Source organism: Rhea pennata, chromosome 3 (genome assembly GCF_028389875.1).
Source record: "Rhea pennata isolate bPtePen1 chromosome 3, bPtePen1.pri, whole genome shotgun sequence".
In the NCBI taxonomy this organism is placed as follows: domain Eukaryota; kingdom Metazoa; phylum Chordata; class Aves; order Rheiformes; family Rheidae; genus Rhea; species Rhea pennata.
In genome coordinates, this window is record NC_084665.1 from 74,798,412 (window position 1) to 74,823,851 (window position 25,440).

At 39.9% G+C, this 25,440-nt stretch overlaps 1 protein-coding gene across 1 annotated transcript in view; it reads left to right on the plus strand.

Moving 5' to 3' along the window:
* ROS1 (ROS proto-oncogene 1, receptor tyrosine kinase) overlaps nucleotides 1-25,440 on the plus strand; it is a 75,476-nt gene that overhangs the window by 36,694 nt on the left and 13,342 nt on the right. Inside the window, exons 28-42 of the mRNA XM_062573068.1 lie at nucleotides 1,824-2,035; nucleotides 2,735-2,879; nucleotides 6,158-6,390; nucleotides 8,800-8,976; nucleotides 9,992-10,166; nucleotides 10,606-10,723; nucleotides 13,074-13,261; nucleotides 13,887-13,973; nucleotides 14,644-14,779; nucleotides 15,207-15,369; nucleotides 15,635-15,699; nucleotides 18,222-18,351; nucleotides 19,305-19,402; nucleotides 20,034-20,237; nucleotides 21,411-21,545. Of these exons, the coding sequence (XP_062429052.1) occupies nucleotides 1,824-2,035; nucleotides 2,735-2,879; nucleotides 6,158-6,390; nucleotides 8,800-8,976; nucleotides 9,992-10,166; nucleotides 10,606-10,723; nucleotides 13,074-13,261; nucleotides 13,887-13,973; nucleotides 14,644-14,779; nucleotides 15,207-15,369; nucleotides 15,635-15,699; nucleotides 18,222-18,351; nucleotides 19,305-19,402; nucleotides 20,034-20,237; nucleotides 21,411-21,545 (2,266 nt within the window). The remainder of the gene's footprint in view (nucleotides 1-1,823; nucleotides 2,036-2,734; nucleotides 2,880-6,157; nucleotides 6,391-8,799; nucleotides 8,977-9,991; nucleotides 10,167-10,605; nucleotides 10,724-13,073; nucleotides 13,262-13,886; nucleotides 13,974-14,643; nucleotides 14,780-15,206; nucleotides 15,370-15,634; nucleotides 15,700-18,221; nucleotides 18,352-19,304; nucleotides 19,403-20,033; nucleotides 20,238-21,410; nucleotides 21,546-25,440) is intronic.

Here is a 25,440-nt window from a genome sequence, read left to right on the forward strand (position 1 = left end):
CTACTGGCATGCTGAATGTATTAAAAGTAATTTTTTAGCTTAATTTTTTTTATAAAAATCTGGCAGAAGAATATTTTAATGGGATGGTCTTCTTTGGAATGAAAGAATTTCATGCTGTTTTGGCCACCCAGTGGAGTTATTCCTGCTCATTGCTGCTCTGATGAGTGCCCAGGCTATTCTTACCAGCACTTTGGGCAAGTTAGTTCCCATGAGGTCTGCGTGGGCTTGGCACAGGTGCAGGAGCCTGGCTTGGCCCTGGCACAGAGCGTATCGGTCCCTAACCCTGTCGCTCAGGGATAGGGTTTCCTGCAGTAACGGCAGGCTATATTGGCTTAGTTGGCGAGAGAGGAAAACCCTGAAGTTCAGTCCTCAGGGACTCTTTCTGCCCTGAGATCCCCACAGAGCTCTTCTCATTTACATTGACTCCTGGAAATATCTTTAGAGGAATATACTGATTTGGCTTTCAGAAGGGGGGAAAATGCATACTACCTAAGTTTTTAAGAGAAAAAGAAATTAAAGCAATAAAATAAGAAAAATCCTATTTTTCTCCTCAGTGTTGAAACTAAATGGTGTATATGTGAAAAAATGATGTTTGCAAAGACCAGCTGGGTTGACTGAAATGTTTTTTCTGCTTTTGTGATGTGTGCATGCAGTTGTGCTAGAGTTTTCTGTCGTTCTAACCTATTTAATTGCTATCTAGAGATATGATGTCAGTTGATCATTTAACACATCAGAAGCACTCAGTGAAAATTATTGTCCTATCACAGATTTTGTGAGAGAACGATTTCTCTTCAGGGTTAGGAGGAAGGGGACTGAATATGTAGTGAAGGATTTTCTTGTCAGGGTAAACATATTTCTGTGGAACTGCCTGTCAGAAACTTTAAATCTGAAAACGACTCAATTCTTTATTCCGTATGGGATTTTTCCCATGGGAGTGTTACTACTCTAAGAAACTATAAAATTGACAAAAGCTCAACCTTACATTTATGTCTGTCAAACAGACTTTGTTATTCCCTTTCCCGTATGTGCTTGAACCTGCCTCTGGTGGGAATAGAAGGGTTGCTCATGTAGGGAGAAGAGCTCTTGACGGTGAGGTCAATCGTTCGGGCCTCAGGGCAAACATTTGTCCAAGTGCCCTGTCCCCTATGTATGTGCCTTCATCGCTTCCTTCAGCATCTTGGCAGCAAGTCCATTTTAATATATAGTTTTAACTCATTTTAAAAATGCATACACTGATAACGGTTTATATTCTGTTACCTTTCGTATAATATTGAAGAGTGTTTTTCTACTCTTTTCTCCCTGTATGCACCCTGTTTCCTTCCAAAACCTGTCTCTCCTTTCCCTGTTGTTACTATGCACTTTTCAATTGAGAGCTTGTTGGAAGAAAAGAGACGAAACATTTCCTTGCTTGGGAAAGTTACCCTCTGCTCTGCAAATCTGTCGTTTCTGTGACAAGCGAGTTTGAACTCAGCAGTCTGTATTGCCCTCGGTAACACAGCAATTAAAATTGGGATTTCCCGGTTATTTAGTTATTGCCTAAAGAAGAATCTGAATACTTTAGTAAATCTTTATCCTTTTATAAAAGATAAGCATGCCTTTACTTTGGTGAATGCTACTTTTGCAGCCACCAAAGTAATCAAATAGGTCACATTCAGGTCCAATTAAACACGTTGCGCTCATGATGCATTCAGTTTATACTTTGAAACCAAAGAAAAGGGAACATTTCTGGTAATACTTTCCCATATGAATGGTGGTACAATAACACGCAAGTTTGAACTAATCAAGTAGTAATTATATTTTTGAATTTTTTGGTGTCTTTCTAGATAAAAGATGCCTGAGTCTAACAGCAGACACTGAGAAACCTACTATCCTTAATACGACGAATACCAGCTTTGTGTTAAGTTTGCCGTATGTCTCGCCACAGCAGCTATGCCCTGGCATATCCCAGCCTACGCTGACATATCTAGTATTTCTCAGAGAAGTGACTAACAACCGCAGGAGCTCAACCTACCATTTGTCACTGCAAAAAACAGTGGTATGACTATTTTGGAACAAAAAGGCATATGATATCATATATTGACAGGGGGTGGGATATCACCTCTAATAATTTTATGAACCATTCTGGAACTCTCTATCAGACATTTTCTTCAGCATATATCCAGCAGCAGTTCTCATCTCTGCTTGGCTGTCTTTGTTTAAATGGTAGATTCCTTAGTTTTCCTCTGTGCCAGTGTTCCTTGACTTTTTAATATGTCCTTGCTAAAATCTTGTTGAAACGGGTCTTCAGTTTCTACTTTTTAAAAGTACAATTGTGGCTGATATCAATCTGTTTAAATAGCTGTTGAGACTGTCCAGAAGCCATACAGTTTGTCTTTGTGCTTTGTGGTGGTTGTACTTGCTCTAGTAATTTTTTTTCTATTACTTTTTTTTTTTTTTTTTGTAACTTCACTATTTTCTATTTAAGTACTAGCTACTGAACAGTATAGTATTATAGCTATGCTAATTACAACCTCAGCTTTTTTGCTGGAATCCTAACTCAGATCCTTAGACTTGTACTGATCTATTTTCCAAACTGTCATTTTATCATTTTTATACACACACTAAATTGTATTAGAATACAAAAGTGCTACTGTATTTTTTTTTAACATTCCTATTTCATTGACAGTTGATTGGTGTGACATGTGACTGTCTCTTTTCTAAGAACACATACTTATTATCTGATCCCAAGTTACAGGAATTTCAGGTGCCTATAGCTGTCATAGACAACCTGCAGCCATTTTCAAGTTATGCCATACAAGTTACTGCGAAAAACTACTATTCCGATTCTTCTGAACAACTGCCTGTAGGAAAAGAGATAATTGGCACAACTCTTTATGGAGGTTTGTTTCATACTTTGTTCTGATTTTGATTGGGATTTTCACCTCGGTTAAAGGTGTGCATTAGTTTTGGTTGTAAATTGGAAAGTAGAGAAATTTTCTGTTTAAAATGTAATCTGTGTAATCAGTCAAATGTAGTGTTCAGAAAGATTTGGAGACCAGACTTGAAGAACCTGTAAGAGTCGTAAGGATCGTGTATGTTCTTTACAGCTTTTAGCGCTTGACTTCCTGAGGAAAGACAAACTATGATTAAAAATGGCTAAAGAGTTGCAGTTTCTGCCTTGGACCATGCTTGCAATAAGCTGTGCCTGAATGCATATGTTAGCATGTGTTTACATCTGTGTGGGATGCATGCAATGCTAAGACTTTTTCTTCTCGGCTGTCACTGCTCTCGTCATTAGTGCTTCCTAGGGTGATGCAGGTTCTGCCTATTAAAATCTTATGATACTGAGTCTTATTTTGTTATGAATCAATTTGGAAAGACCCAATTCATTTTTATATCTCTGGGCCTGAATGCCACCAGCATGATTTTGGTCCGTTCCAATAATTATGATGTGCTCGTTTCAGCCCCTTTCACACCCAGATGGGAAAGCTAGGAATAGGGCTTTTGACCTGCATCACTGTGTTGCTTAGGGCATAAAAAGGACGAGTTAGGGACTAGCTAATATAAATAAGTACATCAATAAACCTCTCTAATTAAGGCAGAAGACAGCTAAGGAACTTTTGTGGGAGAGAACGCATGAGGCAAGATCCCTTAAGAAAACTTCTGCTCAGGTCCCTCTTTTCATCCTGCCAAAGAAACTGGAACAAGAGGGGAGGCACGATACCTGCTCTGCTCTAGTGATGAGACCTGCTATACTTTGGAAACTCTTTTCCAACTCTCTATTTTTTTTATAACCTAATGATGAGATCTCTGAGCACCTGCAGTATCAAGCAAAGAGGCTGCCATTCTGTGTGGATCGTGAAACTACTCCTAAGGAGACTGTAGGAAAAAAGATCAGAAAAGCTGGCCTATAATCAGCAGATTTCATTTATTTTGCACAGGGATCCATGTCTGCACTGGTAAATTGGTAGGGCCCACTGACTGAATAAGATTGAATACCACTGGGATGTGGCAGGTTTTCACACTGCTGCTTTTTTTTGTGTGGTAATCTGAGCCATCCTGCAGCAATATGCATCCTTTTGGTGGAAAGATATAAAGGTAACGTGTGAAACTGGAGGCTGAGTCATGCCGCTGAAATGGAATTTTTCAGTCTCAAGTCAAAATGAAACATGGAACTCAGCAGGATTCTCTAGTTGGGGCAAAACGAAACACTAGGATCAAGATAAAAGAAGATTCTAGAACAGCAGCAACAACAAAAAAAGTCCCCAAACCCTGAACATTTTTAATACGTAATTTTGTAACCATACAGAGCTTTTCCCATTTTCAGTTTTGACAAAACAGCAATTTCCAGGGGCAAACTGCATTTATTGAAAATTTTCCAACCACCTGTAGCCAGAATATATATCTGTCCTGGCACTTATGTTCTCAATTTCATGAATGTAACTGCTAGTTTAAATTGTAACCAGATGCTACTTGAACCTCTTGAAGTGTGTAAGCTATTTAACACCTCTGAAGCTGTGTGAACTCCCTCTGTTATTCTCTTAATTCTGGAACAAAATGAAAAAGCTTGGATTAATCTGAAACTTCCAACAAATAGTAAGATTTGCTGGAGAGAGAGAGAGAGAGAGAGGAAAAAAAAAAACACTTGGAAAAATAAATGCATTGCTCTTGCCACAGAGTGTCACTCTTACTCCACATGTTTTAGCTAACAAAGCAGGAAATCTGTCTTCCTAACCCATGCAGCTTCCTCACATTTCACTTGAATAGTCTGCAATCTTGTAGCTAAGGCATAAATTACAGCAGATGTACTCATCATCCTGATATGTTTGGGAATCTAGATAGTGCAAAACCTTATTAACTTTTTACCTACCTGGACAGATCAATAGCAAAAAAGAATTTTTATAATGTAGAGTTTGGGGATCGTCATATGACAGTTTGAAATTCGTGATCTCCAAGCTTCAAAAAGGACTGACTTTTCCAAAACAGTGAGTAACCAGCTGATATGGACGTCAGACCAACAACACAGTTTCTTGTTTACATAGCTAAGCTAGAGCATCTATTTCTGAGCAAAATTGTAAATGATGGCAAACAGTGATTAGGAAATGGAGTTTTTTGATGGCTTCTTGTGCAGAGCCTATATAACATTTTGCTGAATATATATATAACTGTTCTTGGACTCTGGAAACATTTTTTTCAAAAGAAATTAGAAGAAAACACTCTTTAATTGAAAGATTCTATGGAAAAAGGAACTTTGGGGACCTAGTTTAATTTAATAGCCCTTTCCATTCCATCCTGCTTGCATGATGTACTTGCAAATGTTTTGATTTTCTTTTACAAACTACTTAGTGGTCCATTTGATTGACAGGCTAGAATACAGTATTTCTGTTTACCACAGAAAAAGGATGTAGTGCATCTCCAAAGTTTAGAAAGCTCTTTATGTTAGCTGAGTGTATTGAATTTTATGATTCCTTTTAAGGAAAGGAGAGATAAATAGAAGCTATGCCAAACCTTAAGTCTGTCAGAGATTTAAATATAAAGTGTTTCAAAATAACTTTTAAAGAAATCTAACTTTTAGATCAGACAAAAATTAATGCCGTTTCGCATTATATTGAAAATGTGGAATTTATAGAACCAAAATTAAACAATTCAACTCTTCTCTGAATATACCTGATAACCTGTATCACAAGGATATACTTTGTAACCTGTATTGCAAGTTATAGCCATGTTTTTTTCAGACTTTGCTATCAGTGGAAAGACTTTCCAATTGCTATAGTGCATGGGTACATTTTTCAATGCATATCCAAGTAAGCATCATGCTAATCTCAGATCTGAGACCTAACTGGTAAACTAAGAGAGAGCACGAGTTCTGTGGTAGGACTATAATGGTAAAAATACAGGAGAGCAGCAGTTTGCTTTTCTCCTATGACATGGTAGAATAGTCAAGGAAAAAATAAAATAGTCCGAAAATATTTTTGAATTTGTGTGCTGAATGACTACACAAAAATATGAATTTTACATATGGAGAGTATAACTGCTGGAAATAGCTCATATGTTTGGATAACATTTTTTCCTTCCCTGTTGACGTTTTCTGACTTCTCTGAAACAAATGCACAAACAAACAAAACCTTTCCAGTAAAACCCTTACCTAAAAAGTCATTCGTTTTTCTTTCTGTTTCAGTACCAGAGGCAGTTGGTTTCATTCAGGCAGTGGTTTTGTCTGACACTGTTATCAACATATCTTGGACTGAACCTTCAAAGCCGAATGGACCTGTAGAATCCATCCGCTATCAAATCACTGTCAATTTGTTAACTCCTGTCCCAGCAACACCCTTGAGAAAAAGTGAATTTCCAAATGGAACACTTACCTGGTCTGTCAACGGGCTCCAGCCTAGAACAAAGAATATATTCAAGGTACAGTTAGTTGTAAGCAGTTTCATCTGTTTGCTGATTAACCTGCAAGTCTTTAGACTGCTCATCTTTAAAGCAGGGTTATATAAGCATTTTGAAAATAAGAACTCAAAACTTGGCAGACTTCTCTCAGTTCTTCAGTCTTCTGACAAAACAAAATTAAACATCATGTTTTCTTCCTATATGGATTTTTCAGATGTAATTCTTAAAACTGAGATCTTTTCTATTTGGGGGCATGTGACAGACCTCGAGAGTAAGTAGGAATTTCTGCTGCAGTTTTGTTGTAATTGTCCTGATACTTGATGCAACGTGCTAAGAGCTGGTCAACTGACAGCAAACGTCTGCCCTCAAAGGAGGGTACCTGGATCTGTGGCCGGCTTGTGAAGCATGAGGTATAGTTCAGTAAACAGGCTATAAGAGTGCAAATAGGACATGTTCAAATGATGAAGACTTTTCTCAGGAAAGCAACAATTTTGAAACTTTTAATGAAAGAGAAACCTCTGTTTATTTTATTGAGAGCAAGGGTATTGATATTTTTCCTTCAATAAATAACCCTCTCCCTTTTTTAGCAAAAACAATCTTTCCTCAGTTCTATAAAACAAAAAGCATCTGACAGATCTACAGAGATATATGTCATGTTTGAATTAATAGCTGGCAGGGTACAATGTTGATTCTGTCTTGCAGCAGTCATATTTTTAAAGAAAAGTATACTACAAAATACACATGCAGACTTCAAAACAAGAACAATATATCAGTGCTGACTCTTTAACAAAGGCAGAAGATGAACAGTGACTTAAAAATGCAGATAGGGACTTGACTATTTAGTGGCCTTCAAAGAAAATCTTTATAGAAAAGAATATTGAAGGGTGGTTGCAAGCATACTGATTTTGGATTAAGTAGTTGCTTCCACTTTCCAGGCAAGTCATGGAGAGAAGATGATCTATATGCTTCTGCCAGACTGAAATGGGAATTTTTATAGATCTCAGAAATATAGGAAATATAATAATAGGCCTACACGAGGAGGTTTAGCAGAGGCAGCAGAATGGGATAGCCATCCTTCAGCTACCACAGTTCACATGGACTCCCATGTTAGCATCATGTGAAGTCTTTGGTGTCTTGCATTGCTATGCTGGGCTACAAAGTGTGAGAACTGAGGTGCAGATACATCACTCCTCTGCCAGTCCTGCTGTTAGACAGCAGCTCAAGCAGAGAGGCTCTGTGGAGAGCCGAGGCAGGGGACAGCTTCCTTAAATAATCCCAATAATAATTGCCTGAGCACATGTCCCATTGCCCCTAAGAATGAGCATAAAAGAATAACTTAACATAGTGATAAAATCAAGAAGGTGGAGGAACAAGAGGATTTCTACATAACAGGAAAAAGGTTTTATGAACAAGAGACCTGTGACTAGGTATATAAGACAATTTGCATGTAGCTATTGGTAGTGCACATTCAAATCAGCAGAATCTGATGGACTTACACTGCTTAAGGAACTAGATAAAGTAGTCTGTGAAAGTTCATGATTATCTTCTAGAGCTTTTGGAAGAGGGACAGTCCCAGAGGACTAGTAGAAAGCAATTGTAACACCTAATTTCAAAAAGGAAAGGCCAGTTTGTGTAACTTAAATATCTGAAGGTATTATTAGGACTATATTAGGATAAATTTTCAATATACAAGCAATTAGAGGAGAATAAGGGAGTTAAAAACGTCCAATATGGATTCATAAGAACAAAACGTATTACTTCTGCCTTTATAGATAAAGGAATTCTAGGCTAAAAGGAAAATAGTAAATGAGGCATCTGGACAGCAAGACTAACACATCAGAGTGACATTTTCAAAAGCAACCAAGTAAACATGGGGTCAGAAATAAAGTCAGAGAGGGGTTTTCACAGTTCATTCTTGGACTTGGAAAACATTCAGATGATGACTAGGGATCTGGTCTGCACTTTTTTTTTTTTTTTGGTTAAGGATTTGAATGGTATAAGGGGATATGCATATGCATATATATATGAAAAAATACAAACATTTGATCATGACTTAGTGGAAAGCAATGTGCTGAGGTCCCTTCTCACCTTGTTTTTTTCTGATTCTAAAACGCTGCCCAGCATGTGATGATGATATCTGCATGCCTGTATAAGAGCTTGTGGTATTTAAGAGAGATGTAGAAAGAGAGGAATCTTGGTAGAAAGCTGAAATGAGAAACTGAGGAGTCTTTGAGGAGGGACAATCCTGGAAACTGCAAACTTTCAGTTTGAAGATCTATAACACTGAAGTTGTGAGGCTCAAAATGTTTGATCCACATTGCTTGAGTATTACCTTGTTTGAAAACACCTTTTTTTTCCAAACAATCTCGGTTGCTAAAGCCAGCTTTCCAATCGGTCTTGTGTTGTGCAGTTCATCCTTTTCCTTGCCAGGTTCTTGCTTTTCACCCTGACGAGAACTGGTTTTCTGAAAGTGCCCCTGTCTTTGCAACAACTTTTGAGACTCCATCTGCACCTGTCAACATAGTACCCAGAAATACCAGCTTTCAGCTGGAATGGCAAGCTCCTCTGCACATCAATGCAACCAGCTTCTGGTTTGAATTGCATAAGGTAAAAATACCCTTTAGTATTTTTTCCAGATCAGAGCAAACTTAACGCAATTCTGTCCTGGTGAGCAGGACAGGGTGGCAGGATGTATATGAAGCATCTCAGTGGCTAATTTGGGCATGATGATATCAGCTTTAGTGGCTCATTGGGGTCAGGATGGAGGTAGTGCTTGCCAGGAACAAGGGGGAGTTGCAGCTGCAGCATTTACTACCCCACAGTGCCAAAGGACATCCTGGATGACCCCACCAGAATTCCTCACAGGTCTCCTGTTTCAGTACAGTCCCCTCCCTCTTCTTTCACTGCCCCCAAACTGTCTGGTAGCTACAAATGATATCTGAGCTCTCTGCCCAAGAAAGAAAAGAAGTGGGATTTCAACATTAAATATCAAGAACAACCAAGCATCTGAATTTTATTTTCCTGTGATAAGGGTTAGGAGAAAATACTGGAGAGGAAAACTTGTCTTGCAGGTGTAAGGTGGAATTACGTGCTGCAGTGATAGCAACATGGATGGAAGCTTCAGATTTTAGTGTCCGGACCACTGGACACAGAAAATGTCATGTGCTAAATTGGATCAAACAGACTCCTTAATATAGATAATCAGATTCATTAGAGCTATATCGGACATTTACCGTCTGCCCTAAAACAAATGTCATAGCACAATTCCTGTAAACCACCTCCTTTCAGCTGCATCATGGCAAGCTCACAGGCACGTCACGGGTGACCCAGAAATACAAACTACGTGGAGATAAGCAAGGGGAAGGCTCCTTTTGACTGTGCAAGGAGTCACTTAATCTGTTGTCCTTTGTGGCTACCAGGACTTATAGGTCTCCTGAAAACAAAGAAAACACTAGTTTTTGTGCCCTTGGTCTTTAAGAGGACAAAGTCCCGTATTTGAAACAGCACATGCATAATCTCTCTGCTGTGGTATTAAAAGGTGGCAAAGTAGGTAATCTGCCCAGGAATAGATGTGTTTCAGTAGGGTGACAGAGCTGACCACAATGATATTTTATTTTCCTAGTGGCAAACAAAAAGTGGCTGGTTTTCTCCTGCAAGCACTACGTGCACAGCAGGGCCTCTTTATACGTGTAATCTCACTGGAACTCTTCCTTCTACCAACTACTTTGTAAGAGCAACAGTAGTTTATGTGACAGGAGTGAAAAGCACCTCCTCTTCAACAAGCTTTAAGACTACAGGTAAGCACTTAGTGTAGGATAACAGGATTTTAAGATTGTTTTCAGGATGTGAAGAATCAAACACAATATTTTGTAAAATTTAGCAGGTAATTTTCTTGTATTAAGAACCAATAATTGTGTTTTTGAAAAACACATCATGTATTTGCAAAAGTAGTAGGAGGAAAGGAACTGAGCTTTCCTTCCAAGTGGAACAGAGGGAAAGAGTGAAGGAAATTGAAATGAAATATCTATGTCCATACAAACTCATGGCTGGTGAAAGTCTGCATGTGAGTGAAAATTTGGAATTTTTTCCGTTGCAAAGATTTATTCTCTGTCAGGATTATTGGTCTAGATCCTAATTTCTTTTGTATGTCTGCATATCCACGAGCACGTCTAAATTCACTCTGTGATCTGTTAACCCTTCTTAACGATTCTGTCTCTTCCCTCTGGTCGATAAAAGCTGGTGTTCCCAGTAAGCCAGGAGTTCCAAAACGAGCAGAAGACACTAAAAGCTCTGTCCAGTGGGAAAAAGCTGAAGACAATGGCAGCAACCTGACCTACTACATCTTAGAAAGCAGGTAAGCTGCGTGTGCAGGCACCCGTTAGCACAGGAGGCATCTAGGCCTGGAGGGGTGGCAGGCGACTCTCCGGCAGCTATGTCTGGCCTTTCCAGCAAAAAAGCCTGGCTGGCTAATTCAGGTGCCAAAGATGCTGTACTTGCCCACTTCCCTCGAAGGAAGCCCCAGGACACTGTGCAAAGGCAGGTCAAGAAAAATCCCTGCCTGCTTCTAAAGAAGGACGGCGACCAGAAGCTGTGGGGCCAAATTGCTTGGGAAGCAGCAGCAGCATTTCTGGTGGCATGCTCTGCTGTCTGAGAGGCAGACGTGGCCTTGCCACGGCACAGGGCCTCCACAGCGGCGTGTCCTAATCCAAGGATGACTGCAGAGTCCCTGTGAAAAGCAGAGGGCAGGGTGGGTGCTCTTGCATTGCTGAACGATTTGCATTGCATACCTGTTTCCTCCAGAAATTCCTAAAAATCTTAGAAGAAAATATATGTTAACAGGATTTCCAGGCCAATCCTCAGATACAGGGATGTATTTGGATAAATATTGGTAAATTAGTAGAAACTTTGGAAATATTTTCAAATTAGAATTCTTAAGCATTTAGTGAATATTCTCTATGAAAATATATAAAGATCCTAATATTCAGAGGACTTACGGAAAGATGTTATACAGTTACCAGAAAGGATCATAAGGTATTCCCACCAAGACAGGATGACTAGATAATTTTGAAGTGTTATGTGAAAAAATACAGATCACCAGGACTATACATGTCACATTCATTAGGCATGTGCTAATTCACATTTGGTGGGACTGAATGGGACAGATTAGAGTATATGTATTAGAGTGTTGACAGTGACTTTGGAACTTCTCATTTTTGACCAGGATGCTGGAGGAGTGTGTTTTTAAGGTAATCAGTGCAAGGCTTTAAAACTGAAGCGGTTCCATTTGCTGAGATATTTGAATGACATCATCTAAATGAGGAGTGATGGAAGGAACCAAAACTTTAAACTCAGATAGATTTTTTTTCCTCGGTTAACTTGGTGCTTATGAAAGCGAAGGTCTGACAGCACTGTGGAGCTGGGCATACTTTACCTATATAAGTTTTCACCCAGACATACTTTCCTGGTGCTGTAAGCTTCCTCCATACAGTTCTGTGAGTATACAGCAGCACTGACCTGATTGCTATGAGACCATGGTAATTTTGATATGCCAGCAGCCAGTTTGTACCTGGCTGGCTATGGATGGATAAAAAAAAGACAGTCCCTTGTCCTGTGTCATGACTGCGCTTTAGTTGCTCTCTTCTCTGGGCTCCAGCTTCACACTCATCTTCTTGAATCCACAATGCATGGTACAGGTTGCTTTAGTTTAATGAAATATGTTTTTCTCCAGTGGTTAAAAAATGCATATGTTGATGTTTTTGACTGAACTTCACGTTGAATCTTGCGGTCATTTTAACTCAGGTAGAAGTGTGTGAAGTCAGACCAATAGTATTCAAGAAATTATTTGCGTAGCCTTTAAAATATAACCCCTGTTTTTCACACAGCTCTGGTAAGGATGTGAATGTGCCAAGGACACAAACATTACAGTTTTCACATATCTCTTTGGTTTAGAAGTATTTGTCCTTTTTTTTCTGCATTAAAGAATATTGGGAGAGCATTTGACATATTGATGAAGGTCACTTCACATGAAATATTACAATCCTGTGTGACATGAAATGATATTTCAGATATGGCCTTTCAAGTTTAAATACATGGTCTTCTTTTGGTTGGTGAATAATCAGCTCTGAATTTATTGTGAGCAATCAATCTCAGTCCAATGGAGAAAGGAAGAAATGCATCCAGCAGTCAGCAGATACTATGGGAAACTGGCTAGCTAAAGAATTGTGTCTTCACTGCCAATGACTTGCTTCCTGTTTAGCTTGTGAAACCTGATGCACAAGAGCCACTGAGTTGCTCTAGGCCCAAGAAAGCAAAACCTCTCATGGTACACAATATAAATGCTTGTTTTTTTTGTTTTTGTTTTTTGTTTGTTTTTTTTCCTGAAAGTCAAATCAGAAGGTTTTGAAAACTTGGCTGTGAGGTGTATACTGAAGTAAGTGAAAGGTTGCTGTAGCCTTTTATGTCTAAAAGGTTCTAGCATTTCATTTCCAATGCCAGGCTAAAGATGTGTGATTCCCAGCATTGCTGAAATAGCATGATATGATTTTCTGCTCTGCAGCCAATGCTCCATGAATAGAACGAACTTTCATGCAGGCAGAGAGATTTTGTGAAAGCTGCGGTATTGAAATGAGCAGTGGAGGAGAAGCAGCAAGCAGCACTCCCTTCATTAATAATACACCTGTGTTATTTTGCTGTGCCCTCTGCAGGACGCAGTCCGACAACACCAGCAAAATGAAGCCCTTGTGGGAGGTGGTTTACAATGGCTCCTGCGCCAGCGTTTGCACGTGGAAGGCCGAGAACTTAGAAGGAACTTTCCAGTTCAGAGCAGCAGCTGCAAATCTGCTGGGGCTTGGTGAATACAGTGACACCAGCGAGGCTATCGTTTTGGGCGAAGGTATGCCCTGTGCTTCCAAATTCTGCTAATCAAGCTCTTTGTTCAGAAGAATCACACTGATTTTTGAAGAGAGGCTGGCTATTTTTATGACGATACTGCTGCACAGATAAAGTTGCATGTCTAAGGGGTGATAAAAGGTTGCATTCATCTGGTGATCCTAGCTGCTAGTGCTCATAGAGACTCTTTGCGTGGGACAGTGGGCCTGAGCTTTGCTTGTGCTTGTTTATACTGGTTTGTCTCTGTACCCCTGTATTCTGCATCACAAGATAAGTCTTGAAGTGAAGGTGGGCTTCTGGGCTGACTAAGCCTGTGGGAACCTAACTATTGCTTTCAGCAGGAGTGTTAGACCCACACTCTGTGACTGCTTTTGAAAATCACACCTTAAATGGTTAAACAGTTCAGCATTTTCTTTTTCCTTATGCACAGTAGGACATCACCAAAGGCCATGATCTAGGGCAGGAGAATTAGTTGGACCAAACATAGATGTTTGTATATAGCCTGTAAGAGAGCTTTGTGCACATGAAGACAGCAGGCAGCTCAAGTGAACACAGGTTTGCTTAGTTCAGTAGGGTTGATATGGTTTGTATACACACTCATTTACCAACACTCCCCTTCTATTTAACAGATACTATGACCTCCCCAGACACCGTCGTTGCTGTTATGATTGGCATTATTATGCTAGGTTTGACTGCAGTTGTACTGCTTGTTTTTGGTATGTGGCCATTTTTTGCATCTTCTGGGTTTGCCAGGCAACAATAAAAGGTAGTTCAAATAACAGGAACTTAGGGGCTTCGAGGGTTTTCCCCATTCCAGGGAAATGCTGAATGATCCCTGAGATGGGAGCTGGAGGGAATTCAGGTGTTCTCATCCTGCAGGGCCCTAGAGATGGCTGGTTATATCTGTAATGTGTGTGACAGCATACTGGCTTGCTCCACCCTCAGGCATTTCTTTCTGTTGTTTGCCTTCTGGGGGAGCCCAGGAATGCTGAGGGAGCTCTGATAATTTTGTGTCTCCTTATGAAAACTTGTACCTTGTAATTCTCAAGTTGGGTACTGCATTTATTTACCAAAGGGTCCCATTTTTGTCCCTAACAGAAGGGTCCAGCCTTAAGCCGAACCTGCCCTCTCATCCCTCATCCTCTCCTTGGGACATAGCACCAGCCTTTTGGGCTTGGGTCTTGCTGTAAACAGAAACGAGTGTTTGGTTTCTCTGCTCAAGGAGCTGTTCTCTGCCTTCTGTAGAGAAAAGGTATTGACCAGATTGAAATGTCCTGTGTACACAGGCTTTTGGAAGGTCAGCAGATAACCTGTAGCCATTCAGTCTACTCTCATGCTGGGATGCTTTCAAAGTGAAATATCTGGTATTCTGTTTTTCTATTCCAGTATGGCACCAACGATGGAAATCCAGAAAACCAATCTCACCTGGACAGATAGTACTTGTCAAGGAAGATAAAGAGTTAGCTCAGCTCAGGGAGGTGGCTGAGACAGTGGGTCTAGCCAATGCCTGTTATGCTGTCAGGTATGTCCTTGGAGCAAGTGTATTTTCAGGACAAAAAAAGCAAGAGAGTTTCCCTGATCTGGTTTTTAACAGTGTGCTCATCCCTGCCATGCAGAGTTAAGGTCCACATCTGAACTGCAGGGCTGGTCTGCTCTGAAGTACGCCTTGCAGTGCTGGTCCCCTGGCATGCACTGGAATCCTCCAAGGCAGGAGGAGGCCTTGATTTCTTCTAGGGCACTCTGCATGATCGCTTGGAAAGAAAATGCAAGTGCACAGGAAGGGAAAGGCCTGGTGTATTCCAATAGCTTCCAAAATGTCCAGGCCTCGCCTGAGTCCCCCTTAAATATGTCTGATGAGACAGACAATACCAGCTGCATTTGAGGAAGAATGTTAATAACATTTCAACCATTTTTAACTACTAAAAATGATTAGTGTTACTGTTTTGTAGCATTCTTCCTTCTCCAGCAGAGATTGGATTGTTGCCAGCTTTCCCTCGGGACAGACTGAACTTACACAAGTTGCTGGGAAGTGGAGCATTTGGAGAGGTATATGAAGGGACTGCAGTAGACATCCTGGCAGATGGAAGTGGAGAGTCCAAAGTAGCAGTCAAGGTAATTGCAACTGCCTAATTCTCTGGCAACAGAACTGGGTGGGCAGACAGCCTGAGAGGTCATACCACAGAAATGGAGTTGAGAGCTGCAGGTGATTTCACTGCAGTATTAAAGTCACTTAAAGCTGAGACTGTCACCTTATGATTCCTGAAAAGTATGAAGAGTGTACGTGAGGCTGTCTGTATCTGACTGCTTTAGTTAAGTGCTGCGTGATAGTGGTGGTGGTGTCCTGAGTGTCGTTACTTTTTTGCTTTCTGTGGAATAGACTTTGAAGAAAGGTGCAACAGACCACGAGAAGAGTGAATTCCTGAAGGAAGCACACTTAATGAGGTGAGGACAACTTTACTACCAGGCACCCTTTTAAAGCTAGTACAGGTGAGGGCTGTGGCCTTCTAGAGGACAGTGGTGCTTTCATTCTTCGGAACAAACTACTGCAGCATTTTAGGGAGCCCTCCTGTTTCTGCAGAGAAATTATATCATCACTGATGAAAGCAAAGTTATAAAACTTATTTGCTAAATTTAAGATGCAAACTGTAGGTTCGGTATTCTTATATCATGGATTTATTGGGTTTTGAACTGAGAAACCTCAACATCTTTGCTCCCTTAGAATTGAGTTAGTTGTTAAAGACACCTAGGCAGCATTTGGCTTCTCACATTTTATGAGAATAAATTTATCAACACAAGCTGATGCTTCAAGTTTCAATTTACTGAGGAAATCTGGTTTAAAAGTGTGCGTGTTTACCACTAGAGGCTGCCACATACCTCTTCTACTGAGGTGAATACAACCAGATAATACATATGTGCCACCAATGCATGAGTTTTACATGGAAAGGTCTGTGTTTCTGCTGGAACTCTGCTTTTCCAGACTCCCCACAAAGACTAGCAGAAGTTGAGCTGAAGTTCTCAGCTGGTACCTCAGACTGAGAACAAGGTTTTGTTTTCAGATGTGCTGATCTGCAGTTCTCTGACTTCTATTTTGTGTGTGCAGAATTAGAAGCATCTTTTGAAAAGTGGAAGATTTTATATTCTGTGCAGAAACACAGTACTACTAAATTTGAAATTGCTTTTCAGAAAATTCTTTTTTGTTTGTGTTTCCATATGAAACAAAAATCTTGCATTTCTTTGTGTAACTTTTTCCACCCACTCTACACTGACTGAGGGTAAAACCTTGCGAAAATCTTGGAGGCATCCCCAGTTCTGCTTTATTTCTGCAGAAAATAGTCCAAAACCAGAAATCCAGGAAAAATATGTAATTGGAAATTATTATATCTAAATGTAAATGCTATTGTATGTCCATATGCATACCAATACAGTGAGATAAAGAAACTGAGAGAATAGGAAAAATTAAACATTGCATATGCCCAACAGTAATTAAATCAAGAAAAAAGTTGGTATGTCTTATATGCTTTAAAGCTTTCTTTTTTTAAATCTAGAAAAGAATGATCTAATTCTCTCTTGGAGGGCTTAGGGGTACTTACTGATATTCTTCTATAAGGTCTCTTAAAGTAATCAAAGGGCAGAAAGGGAACACAAGCATACCTGCTTGTTTACAAATCCTCATGTTCATTATTTAAAATGAACATGCTATTTTCAAAATATGCTATTTTGAAAGCATATTAAAATTCGGCTTGCAGTGTAATGCATACTGTCCCAGTTGAGCGAGGACTGTTTGTTTCTTCTATTTTTACTATGCAGCACTTGGAAAATATTTGAGTTACCTGTGTTGCAAACAGTCATTTGATACTGGATATCAGCGAGTCATTTGTGTCCAAATACATGTAGCAAATTCTTGGGTATATGCGTTGCTTGGGAAGTAATGAATGACAGCTCAGTGGAGAAAGGTCTGGGTGAGCTGAGCTGTAAGGAAGGTGCCAGGTGCACCTTCCCGGGTTATTGTTTTTGCTAGGGCTGGGGTTGCCTGACTGAGAGGTATGTGCTGGGGGCCAGGGGGGAGCTGTCAAATTCAGAATCACACTTCTTGTTAAAGAGTTTTTTGACCACACCTAAGATTACTAGAATCGAAAGAGGTTAGAAGAAAAACGTTTTTCTGCTTTATTTGTTTGTTTACACTGGTGTATTTGACAGCACTTTAGACACCACCAGTTTCCCCAGTAGAGTCAAGTTTCTCGGACTGTCGGTGTGAGTCCCTTCGCACAGCAGTCGGAAGGGAGAACCGTTTCTGAACACAAGACATGTAATTGTGAAAGCTCAGGCACTGACAGAGCCCGTAAATATTCTCTGTTCTTTGAAAAGTGCTAAATGTCAGGCTGCTGATTGCTCTGTCGTAATCCCTAACCTTTTGGACACACACGAGGCAATATCTAGCGTATCTTACTCCTAATACTTCCCCTGCATATTTTATTTTTCTTGAAAACGTACTGTGAGAAACAATTCTCCTTTGGACTGTGTAAATAATGTGGTGTACCTCATGCTCTTACATTTCTCTGAATCAACTGTTCTACTCTGATTACAGTAGTAAAAGCAGTCTATTAAAATACTACAGATTCCTTTAACTTATACGTTGCAATTCATGTTATTCTTAGCTCAGATTGCCATTTGGCTACCTTGCTTTACTTCCCTTTTCCTTGAAACATGATGAAGTGTGCTTTTAATGTGTGTACATGCATTAGACTGCTCACCAAAATATAGTGTAAGTCTGTATTTTGAATGAATGTCCCTGGTCTCTCCCCATGACTGAGCAAATTCAAGCATTGTAAGTTCACGCTGGCGATAGAGGCAGGATTATAAAAGTCAAACTGCTCATTCATTGCTGGCAGCTATGTGCAAGTTATTAGCTATCAACAAGCTGGACTTTTTCATACATAATCTCACAGCCGTTTCCTTCTCTTTAGTAAGTTTGATCACCCCCACATTCTGAAGTTACTCGGAGTGTGTCTGTTAAATGAACCTCAGTACCTGATACTGGAGCTGATGGAAGGAGGGGATCTGCTTAGCTATTTACGAGGAGCCAGGAAGCAAAAGGTAGGGTAAGAACCCCGGCTGATATGTTTTTTAACCTGTGGCTGCCCACTGTTTCTCAGTTTTCTTCCTCCTCAAAGGCCCTGTTGGTGTCCAGCCGTTTCTGTGTCTGCAGTCTCCTACCTGGCTTTTCCCTAATGCTCTGAGACCTCAGTGTTCAAGTGCAGAATTTGAATGCAGAGGTGCTATGGAATGGATTGAATGTCAGTAGGCCACTGACAAAAATTGTTCTTCAGTCATGAGATGCCTGTTGAGTTTCTTTCTATGCACACCACGAACAGTGCTTTGAAAAGTGATCATAAATGATGGTGGTCACGTATTTGGTCTATTAGATCTCACATATATATATATATATTTTTCTTTGAATAGCAGAAGTATCCTTAATGTGCTAGATAGAGACCAAGTATAGAAGAGGATGATCTCCCTGTCTATACCCCCAAAGGCTTTAGAAAGAAAGAGAAAGAGAGAAATGGATCAACCTCTTCAATTAAGTCATTTTTTTTTCGTAGTCAGCATACAAAATAAGGATATGGATGGCAGGACTGCAGGCCAAAATCAGATCAAATCCACAGTCAGTATTGAATTCAGTGATACACACTATAATCTGTTCTACTAATAAATATAGCAGCAAGCAAACCTAACCTGATATGGGGAAAAAATTTTCAGGATCTCATTTCTTCTGCTACAGCAAAGAAGCAATTCTGAGGGTCCGGGGATATTCTTAGCCGCACACCAAAGAACAAGATGTGCTCTTCTCCCTTGCAGGGCAATGTTTTGGCAGTTTACCCTGCCAGTAATTGGTGTCTGCTTTTCTGACGTACAGTGATTTTGCACCTCTCTGTGTTTTGCATGTTTTGGAAAAGTCCTATGAGTTTCAAATGAGAAAACATACAGGCTGTCTTTCTGAGTCTGTAAAGCTGGAAGACATGGCTGACTTCTGTCTTTGTTTCTTATAGCTCCAGAGTCCCTTACTGACAGTGACTGATCTTTTGGATATATGTTTGGATATTTGCAAAGGTTGTGTCTATTTAGAGAAAATGCATTTCATACACAGGTATAGAACTTATTTTTTTGGTCTTCCTAGTTTTACCCATAGTATCTGAGTAATTATTTTACCTGGGAAAAGGTTTCCTGGGCAAGATGTCACAATATGATGTGGAGGGGAAAGCACCTGGAGCACAATATAAATTTGTGCCAGTTTGCTAGAATTGCCTTCAGCTCTATCACAAAGTGGTGGGCTACTCTGAGATTCAAACGCAGGACCCTTTGCACAGGAGGCAAGCATCATATCCCTGGCAACAAAGAGAAGGGCAAGAGGAGAGACCTGTTTATTGTCTTTGTGTGCCTAATGGGTGGTTATAGGGGACACAGAGCCAGACTCTTCTCAGAGGGACACAGGGAAAAGACAAGAGGCGATGAGCACAGGTTGCAGCTAGGGAAATTAGAAAATGTTCTTCACTATGAGCAGGATCACTCCCTGGAATAGGTTGTCCAGAGAGGTTGTGGAGTCGTCATCCTTGGTGACATTCAAAACTTAACTAAATGAGGTGCTGAGCCACCTGATCTAACCATGTCTGGTACTGCTTTGAATGGGAGGTTGAACCACATGATCTCCAGGGGATCCCTTTGGCCTGAGTTACTCTGTGATGCTAACTCCATCCTCTTGTTTCTGCTTTACAAATCAGGGACCTGGCTGCTCGCAACTGCCTTGTATCTGTGAAGGAATATGAGAGCTGCTCCCGAGTGGTAAAGATTGGTGATTTTGGACTTGCCAGAGATATCTATAAAAATGATTACTATAGGAAAAGAGGAGAAGGACTACTCCCTGTGAGATGGATGGCCCCTGAAAGCCTCATTGATGGTGTCTTTACCAATCACTCTGACGTCTGGTGAGTTCTAGCAGCCATACAATTGTCCAAATAATAATGCTAAATCCCACACAGAAAAAGAATGATTTACAAGAGCAATGATGAATTTGTATATAGCTATGTATAATCATTATAGGCTAAGGCAAATATCTTTCTAACTGATATCTTGTGAGCTAATGGAAAGTTTGGCACTATGACAGTACTTGCATGTATATATATATTTTTTTTACTTAATGCTTTGGATTCTAACTTTGGATTCTGACTGGAAAGAATTGGTATCATTCAATTAAACAATATTGTACTAAGCCCACCATATTTTTTTTTTTTTTTTGCTTGTTTGGGCAGTGAATTGGCTACCAACATCTTGGCTTTTCCATTCAGTCTTACATTAGATTAATTGTCATTTCCTTCCTACAGGCAAATACTTTCCCTTTCAGTTTGATGCTCTTCTAGTGACTTCTTTATTTTTAAGCTCATTTGTGTCATTATGCCTTTATCTGGACGCAAATTTCTCGTTAACATCAGGGGAAGGTCACAGTAGTTTGTTGCAACAGTATAATTGAAGCAGACATTTGGATGAGTTTGAGTTTACAGTGAAGAAGCAGAGACTTCTGATAGGATGCATGAAAAAAAAAATAGATCCATTAAGCCTGAGATTCACATCTTTGGGGTAGATATAGGCATTTACAGCTAGGCTGTAGCCCACCAAACTTTTATCTAAGTCTTTAGCCCCTGCAACCTAACCATTTAACTGCCACTCTTACCTTTATCTAAGAAAATCATTTAGTGCTCTGTACCAAACCCTATGAGGTGCTGATTGCTTTGTGAGTGGTGCTCAGGAGAACTTGTAACTCTCTCCATTTCCAATGACACCTCTAAAGATATCTAAACACTTGATTAAGTGAGGGCATGCTCAAATGGAGAGTGGTGCCTGGAGAAGCTGTGGGTGCTCAGAGTCTTCTAAAACATATCTGAACGAGTCTGGGAAAGTGTATCAATTCCACATATTTAATTTAGCCATCCTGGAGACTCACTTAAGGATGTAGGGATTGTTCCACGTAAAATTAAAACTACTTACTCCTAATTTTTTTACCTGAGTCTTATTCTTAGAGTGGAGACATTTTAGTTAATTGCTGATAGGGAGATTGCTCATGATCACTAAGGTAACTAAAGTTATTTGTTGGTGTTTCTTAGGGCATTTGGAGTCTTAATGTGGGAAACATTAACCTTGGGTCAACAGCCATATCCAGGTTTCTCCAATACAGAAGTTTTACACCATGTACAGTCAGGAGGAAGGCTGGAATCTCCAAACAATTGTCCTGATGATTTGTAAGTTAACTTTGAATATTGTTGGTAATATTTATAAGAGAGCAAGAGGCTTAATGCCAAGTGACCATCATTTTAAACGCCTACTTAGGCACATGCAGAATTCATCCTCCTCCTTTTTTTGTTCAGATAAAACAACCTGCACTTGTAGTCACTAGCCCTCTACCAACTCATCCAGTAACTCAGCCTGTGAATGAGAAACTCAACGACAGCTGAAAATTAAGTTGTCAAATTGAATGGTTGGTGCATACTGGTCTTTTTAACAGGATTTCAGAGATAACATAAATTCAGTCTTGGGCATGAATCTTGTAGTAATTTGATAACAGGCCAAAAGTACCTGATTAAACTGAGAGCTGCTTTCAGACTGTTTCTTCTAAATTTAACCTGTTGCATGCAGACATTGTTTAGCTCAGTTGGTTGGAGCGTGGTGCTAATAATGCCAAGGACGCGGGTTTGATCCCTAGATGGGCCATTTGTTTGAGGGCCAGACTAGATGATCTCCAGAGGTCCCTTCCAACCTTACCAATTCTGCGATCGCGTTTTCTTAGCTGAGAAGTATCTGTACAGAAGAAAGATAGCTGGATCAAAGAAATAAGGGGTAAAAAATTGGACATCATTTCAGCAGTGGGTTTTAGCTTTGAATCCACTAGTTCAATATTGGTTAGAAGGTATGATGGCTTTAAGAGACAAATTACTGGTTCCTGCACAGCTTGTGCCTATGATATAAGTGGATGTAACTGGTTCTCCCATTGATAGCTGCAGGAAATATGCTAATATTAGAATGTATTTGGAAAATGAACCATGCTGTCTTTGCAGATATAACTTCTACAAAAGCCAATAAGAAAAACAGAACAAAAGCAGGACAACAAGAAAACGAGAAGAAAAGCAGAGCAGGAAGTCTGCACTTCTGATTAGTCTTTAATTGAATTAGATAAACAAAACTTTCAGTTTCCTTGAAATAGAAGTGTGTTTCCTGAGCACAAAATTCAGATGCAATTAAAAGAAAAAATATATGTATAGTATCAAACACATACTGTCCTGAAGAGTATGAAGGAGGAATTTGAACCAGATCCTGATGATCATTGAGTATAATCTAGTTTCATGTCTCAATTCCTGTATCGCCCACTCTGCATAAGCAGTAACAGCAATGCACTTGACAGCTGGTCCTGTGAATGGAAGGAGAAGCTAGTTAAGGTGTAAAACTTACTCTTGTGACTCAGGAAATGATGTAAGAATAATTCTGTGATTGAAAAACCTGATCTCCCTGGTAGACGTCACATCAATTACAGCGTTCCAAGTTCCAGAGCTGGTGAGAATTTATCATTAGGTAGCGTAGCAGAAATATGTATTAACAAGAACAAAACTTTTTCACTTAGGGGAGCTGAGAAAGTAAAGACATTAAGGTTTTGCATTCAGAGAAGAAAGAGAACTGGAAATAACAGAGCAAATGAGAGGCAATTTCAATTTCAATATTTTTTGCTGAGAAATTTTTCCTCAAAAAAATTGTAATAGCTGTCTCATGAATAAAAGTTATAGGTGATAAAGTATATCCATATACTTGTTTGTTATTCAGGCCCACACAGAGACTCATATGTTGCCTTTTCTGAAGATCTGGCCAATCTTTTTAGAATCATGAAAACTGTGTTTGATTGAAGTAGTTCTTATTTTTCAGTCCCTAAAAATTAGTGTAGGAGGTAGGACCTGGTAGGTCTTAAAGGCTGGCTTGCATGTTTTAACTTGTAGGATCCAGGGCCTAATCGCAGTAACCTCGTTTTTGAAAGCCAAGAGGTTGAATGAGCTCTTAGACTCTTGTACCATCTTTTATCTCATTTGGTGAACACTCAGCACCTGCAAGCAGCTTCTGTCAGTAGCATAAATAGCTTTTTGCTACTTTGTTTGGTCATTAATGGCATGCCAGGATTCTTGACATTCCTGCTTCCTGCCCTGTGGTTTTGAACCTGCATCAGGACATCAGCGATCAGTAATTGTCTCCTCGGCTCTTTGGTTTGCTCATTGTCATTTGACAAAACAAACCATCACTGATAGGAAGAGAGTTCAAAGGCCAAAATGCTTCATCTGAGAAGTGTTTAGGAATCTGAGGTAGGCTTACACTGCAAGGGTAAGTAGGGCTGACACAGAAGCCTTGGGACATAAGAAAGCGGTAAGAAAGTAGGATGGTGATTGAGGAGGAGGGGACAATGGAAGAACTTCTTCCTCTCTTCTCCCAAACTATTGCTCCGGGGAGAGAATCATCTACTTCTGCGCAGAGGAGTGTGAAGTGAGTGAAGTTTAGTAATAAATTGGAAAAGGGGTTTGGAGATCTACAAACAAGCTCACATTTATTGAAATACGAGTTGGGTGTATGATGGCACTTGTTTTGTAGCCAGAGATCCACATTCTGGCATGAGTGAACTGAGCTCAGCTCGCCAATAGCCTGATGCCTTTGGATTGCTTTTAGGAGAGTTTGTACAAGCGTGGTGTCACTTGCTGATCTGAAGCTCTGGTTCCACCAAATGCTCACTCCTATGTTAAATTACATGGTTGAGTTTGATGATGAAATCTTGATACTAAAAGCTTTTTATCTGATTCTGGGAAAATCCATATGGGAGATTTAGGGTCTGAGAGAGAAAAAAGGCTTGCTCAAAATGCAAGTGCACAAAATGAAGGCAGAGGACCTTTACAGGACTACCTCATCCCAACAATTTTATTTTCTTTTCTAAGAAAATCAATGGTGTTTTCCACCTTGCTTGAAAGAAAAGTGGCAATGTCCTGTAGCTCACATGCGCTACAGAAAATTTCAGGGATAATTCACTTTGAATCTCCACTATTAGTTAACCAATAGTAGTTCTTTGGTTTTCTGGGCTCTCAAGTCCCTACCTTCTCCACAGATGCAACTCTGTTGGACATTTTGTTACCTATTGTCCAGCCCAGATAAAACATAATTGTAAAGCGTAGGTGTAGAGATGTACATGTTAGGTGTACACCTAAGATAAGCTCTTAAACCTAACAAACCTAGTGTTCTGTTTGTATCTGTTATTTTTGATTTCTGCTTGTAAGGCTTTCCCAGTGAGTTAGGGGAATCCTCTGAGCCTCTCCTTCATACTGAAGGAGTTTGGTATTTGGTAGTCCATGTCTGACCCCAAAGGAAATATAGGAATGTGCTCCAGTTGTCTTTCATATATGGATAGATATATTAGTCTGGCTTTTACTTTCTTAATCAATCTCATGCTGGTGCATTTCTGGGTTAGTGAAAGTCTATGCCATATGACTTAAGACTTTGAATGTCACAATAAGCCTTGAAAGCTAAATATCACCCTGAAAGTAGCTGTCCCAGCAAAATTTGCAGATACGTGCTGAGAAAGGGTGAGAGTTTTTGTGAATAGAAATCAAAAACCTCTCTGAATTAAATACTTTGTGGAAAATATCAGTTTTGGTACTAATTTTTTAAACCAACTAGTAAGTAATTTGATATAGGAAATAAGAACATGGAATTTAACTAAAATGAGAAAATTCCAGTTCTAACTTTTAGCAGCAGTGAATGTCCCCAGTCAGTAATAAACCTGACTGGCTTTGTGAAGTAGATTGTCTATTTAAAAAGTTAGTTATTTAAAAAGAGAAAAGTTGATCTTAGGAATGCAAAAATATTCGGAACTCACATTTGTCATGTTCTTGGTTCTTAACTGACTTATGTATCACTTCCTGTTTCTTTCTCCCTCTGTCGGTTTACGGCTGTCCGTTTCTCCCTCTCCGTTAGAGTAGAAGTGTATTCATCAAGCTCTAACGCTGTTTCAGCACCTTGCTACCACTTGCGCGGGGCTCAGCTCATGAGAGACCAAGCACTAACCCGGAGGACCACAGCACCTGGGCTGATGTTCTCCGCTTGGATATCCTAGAAACG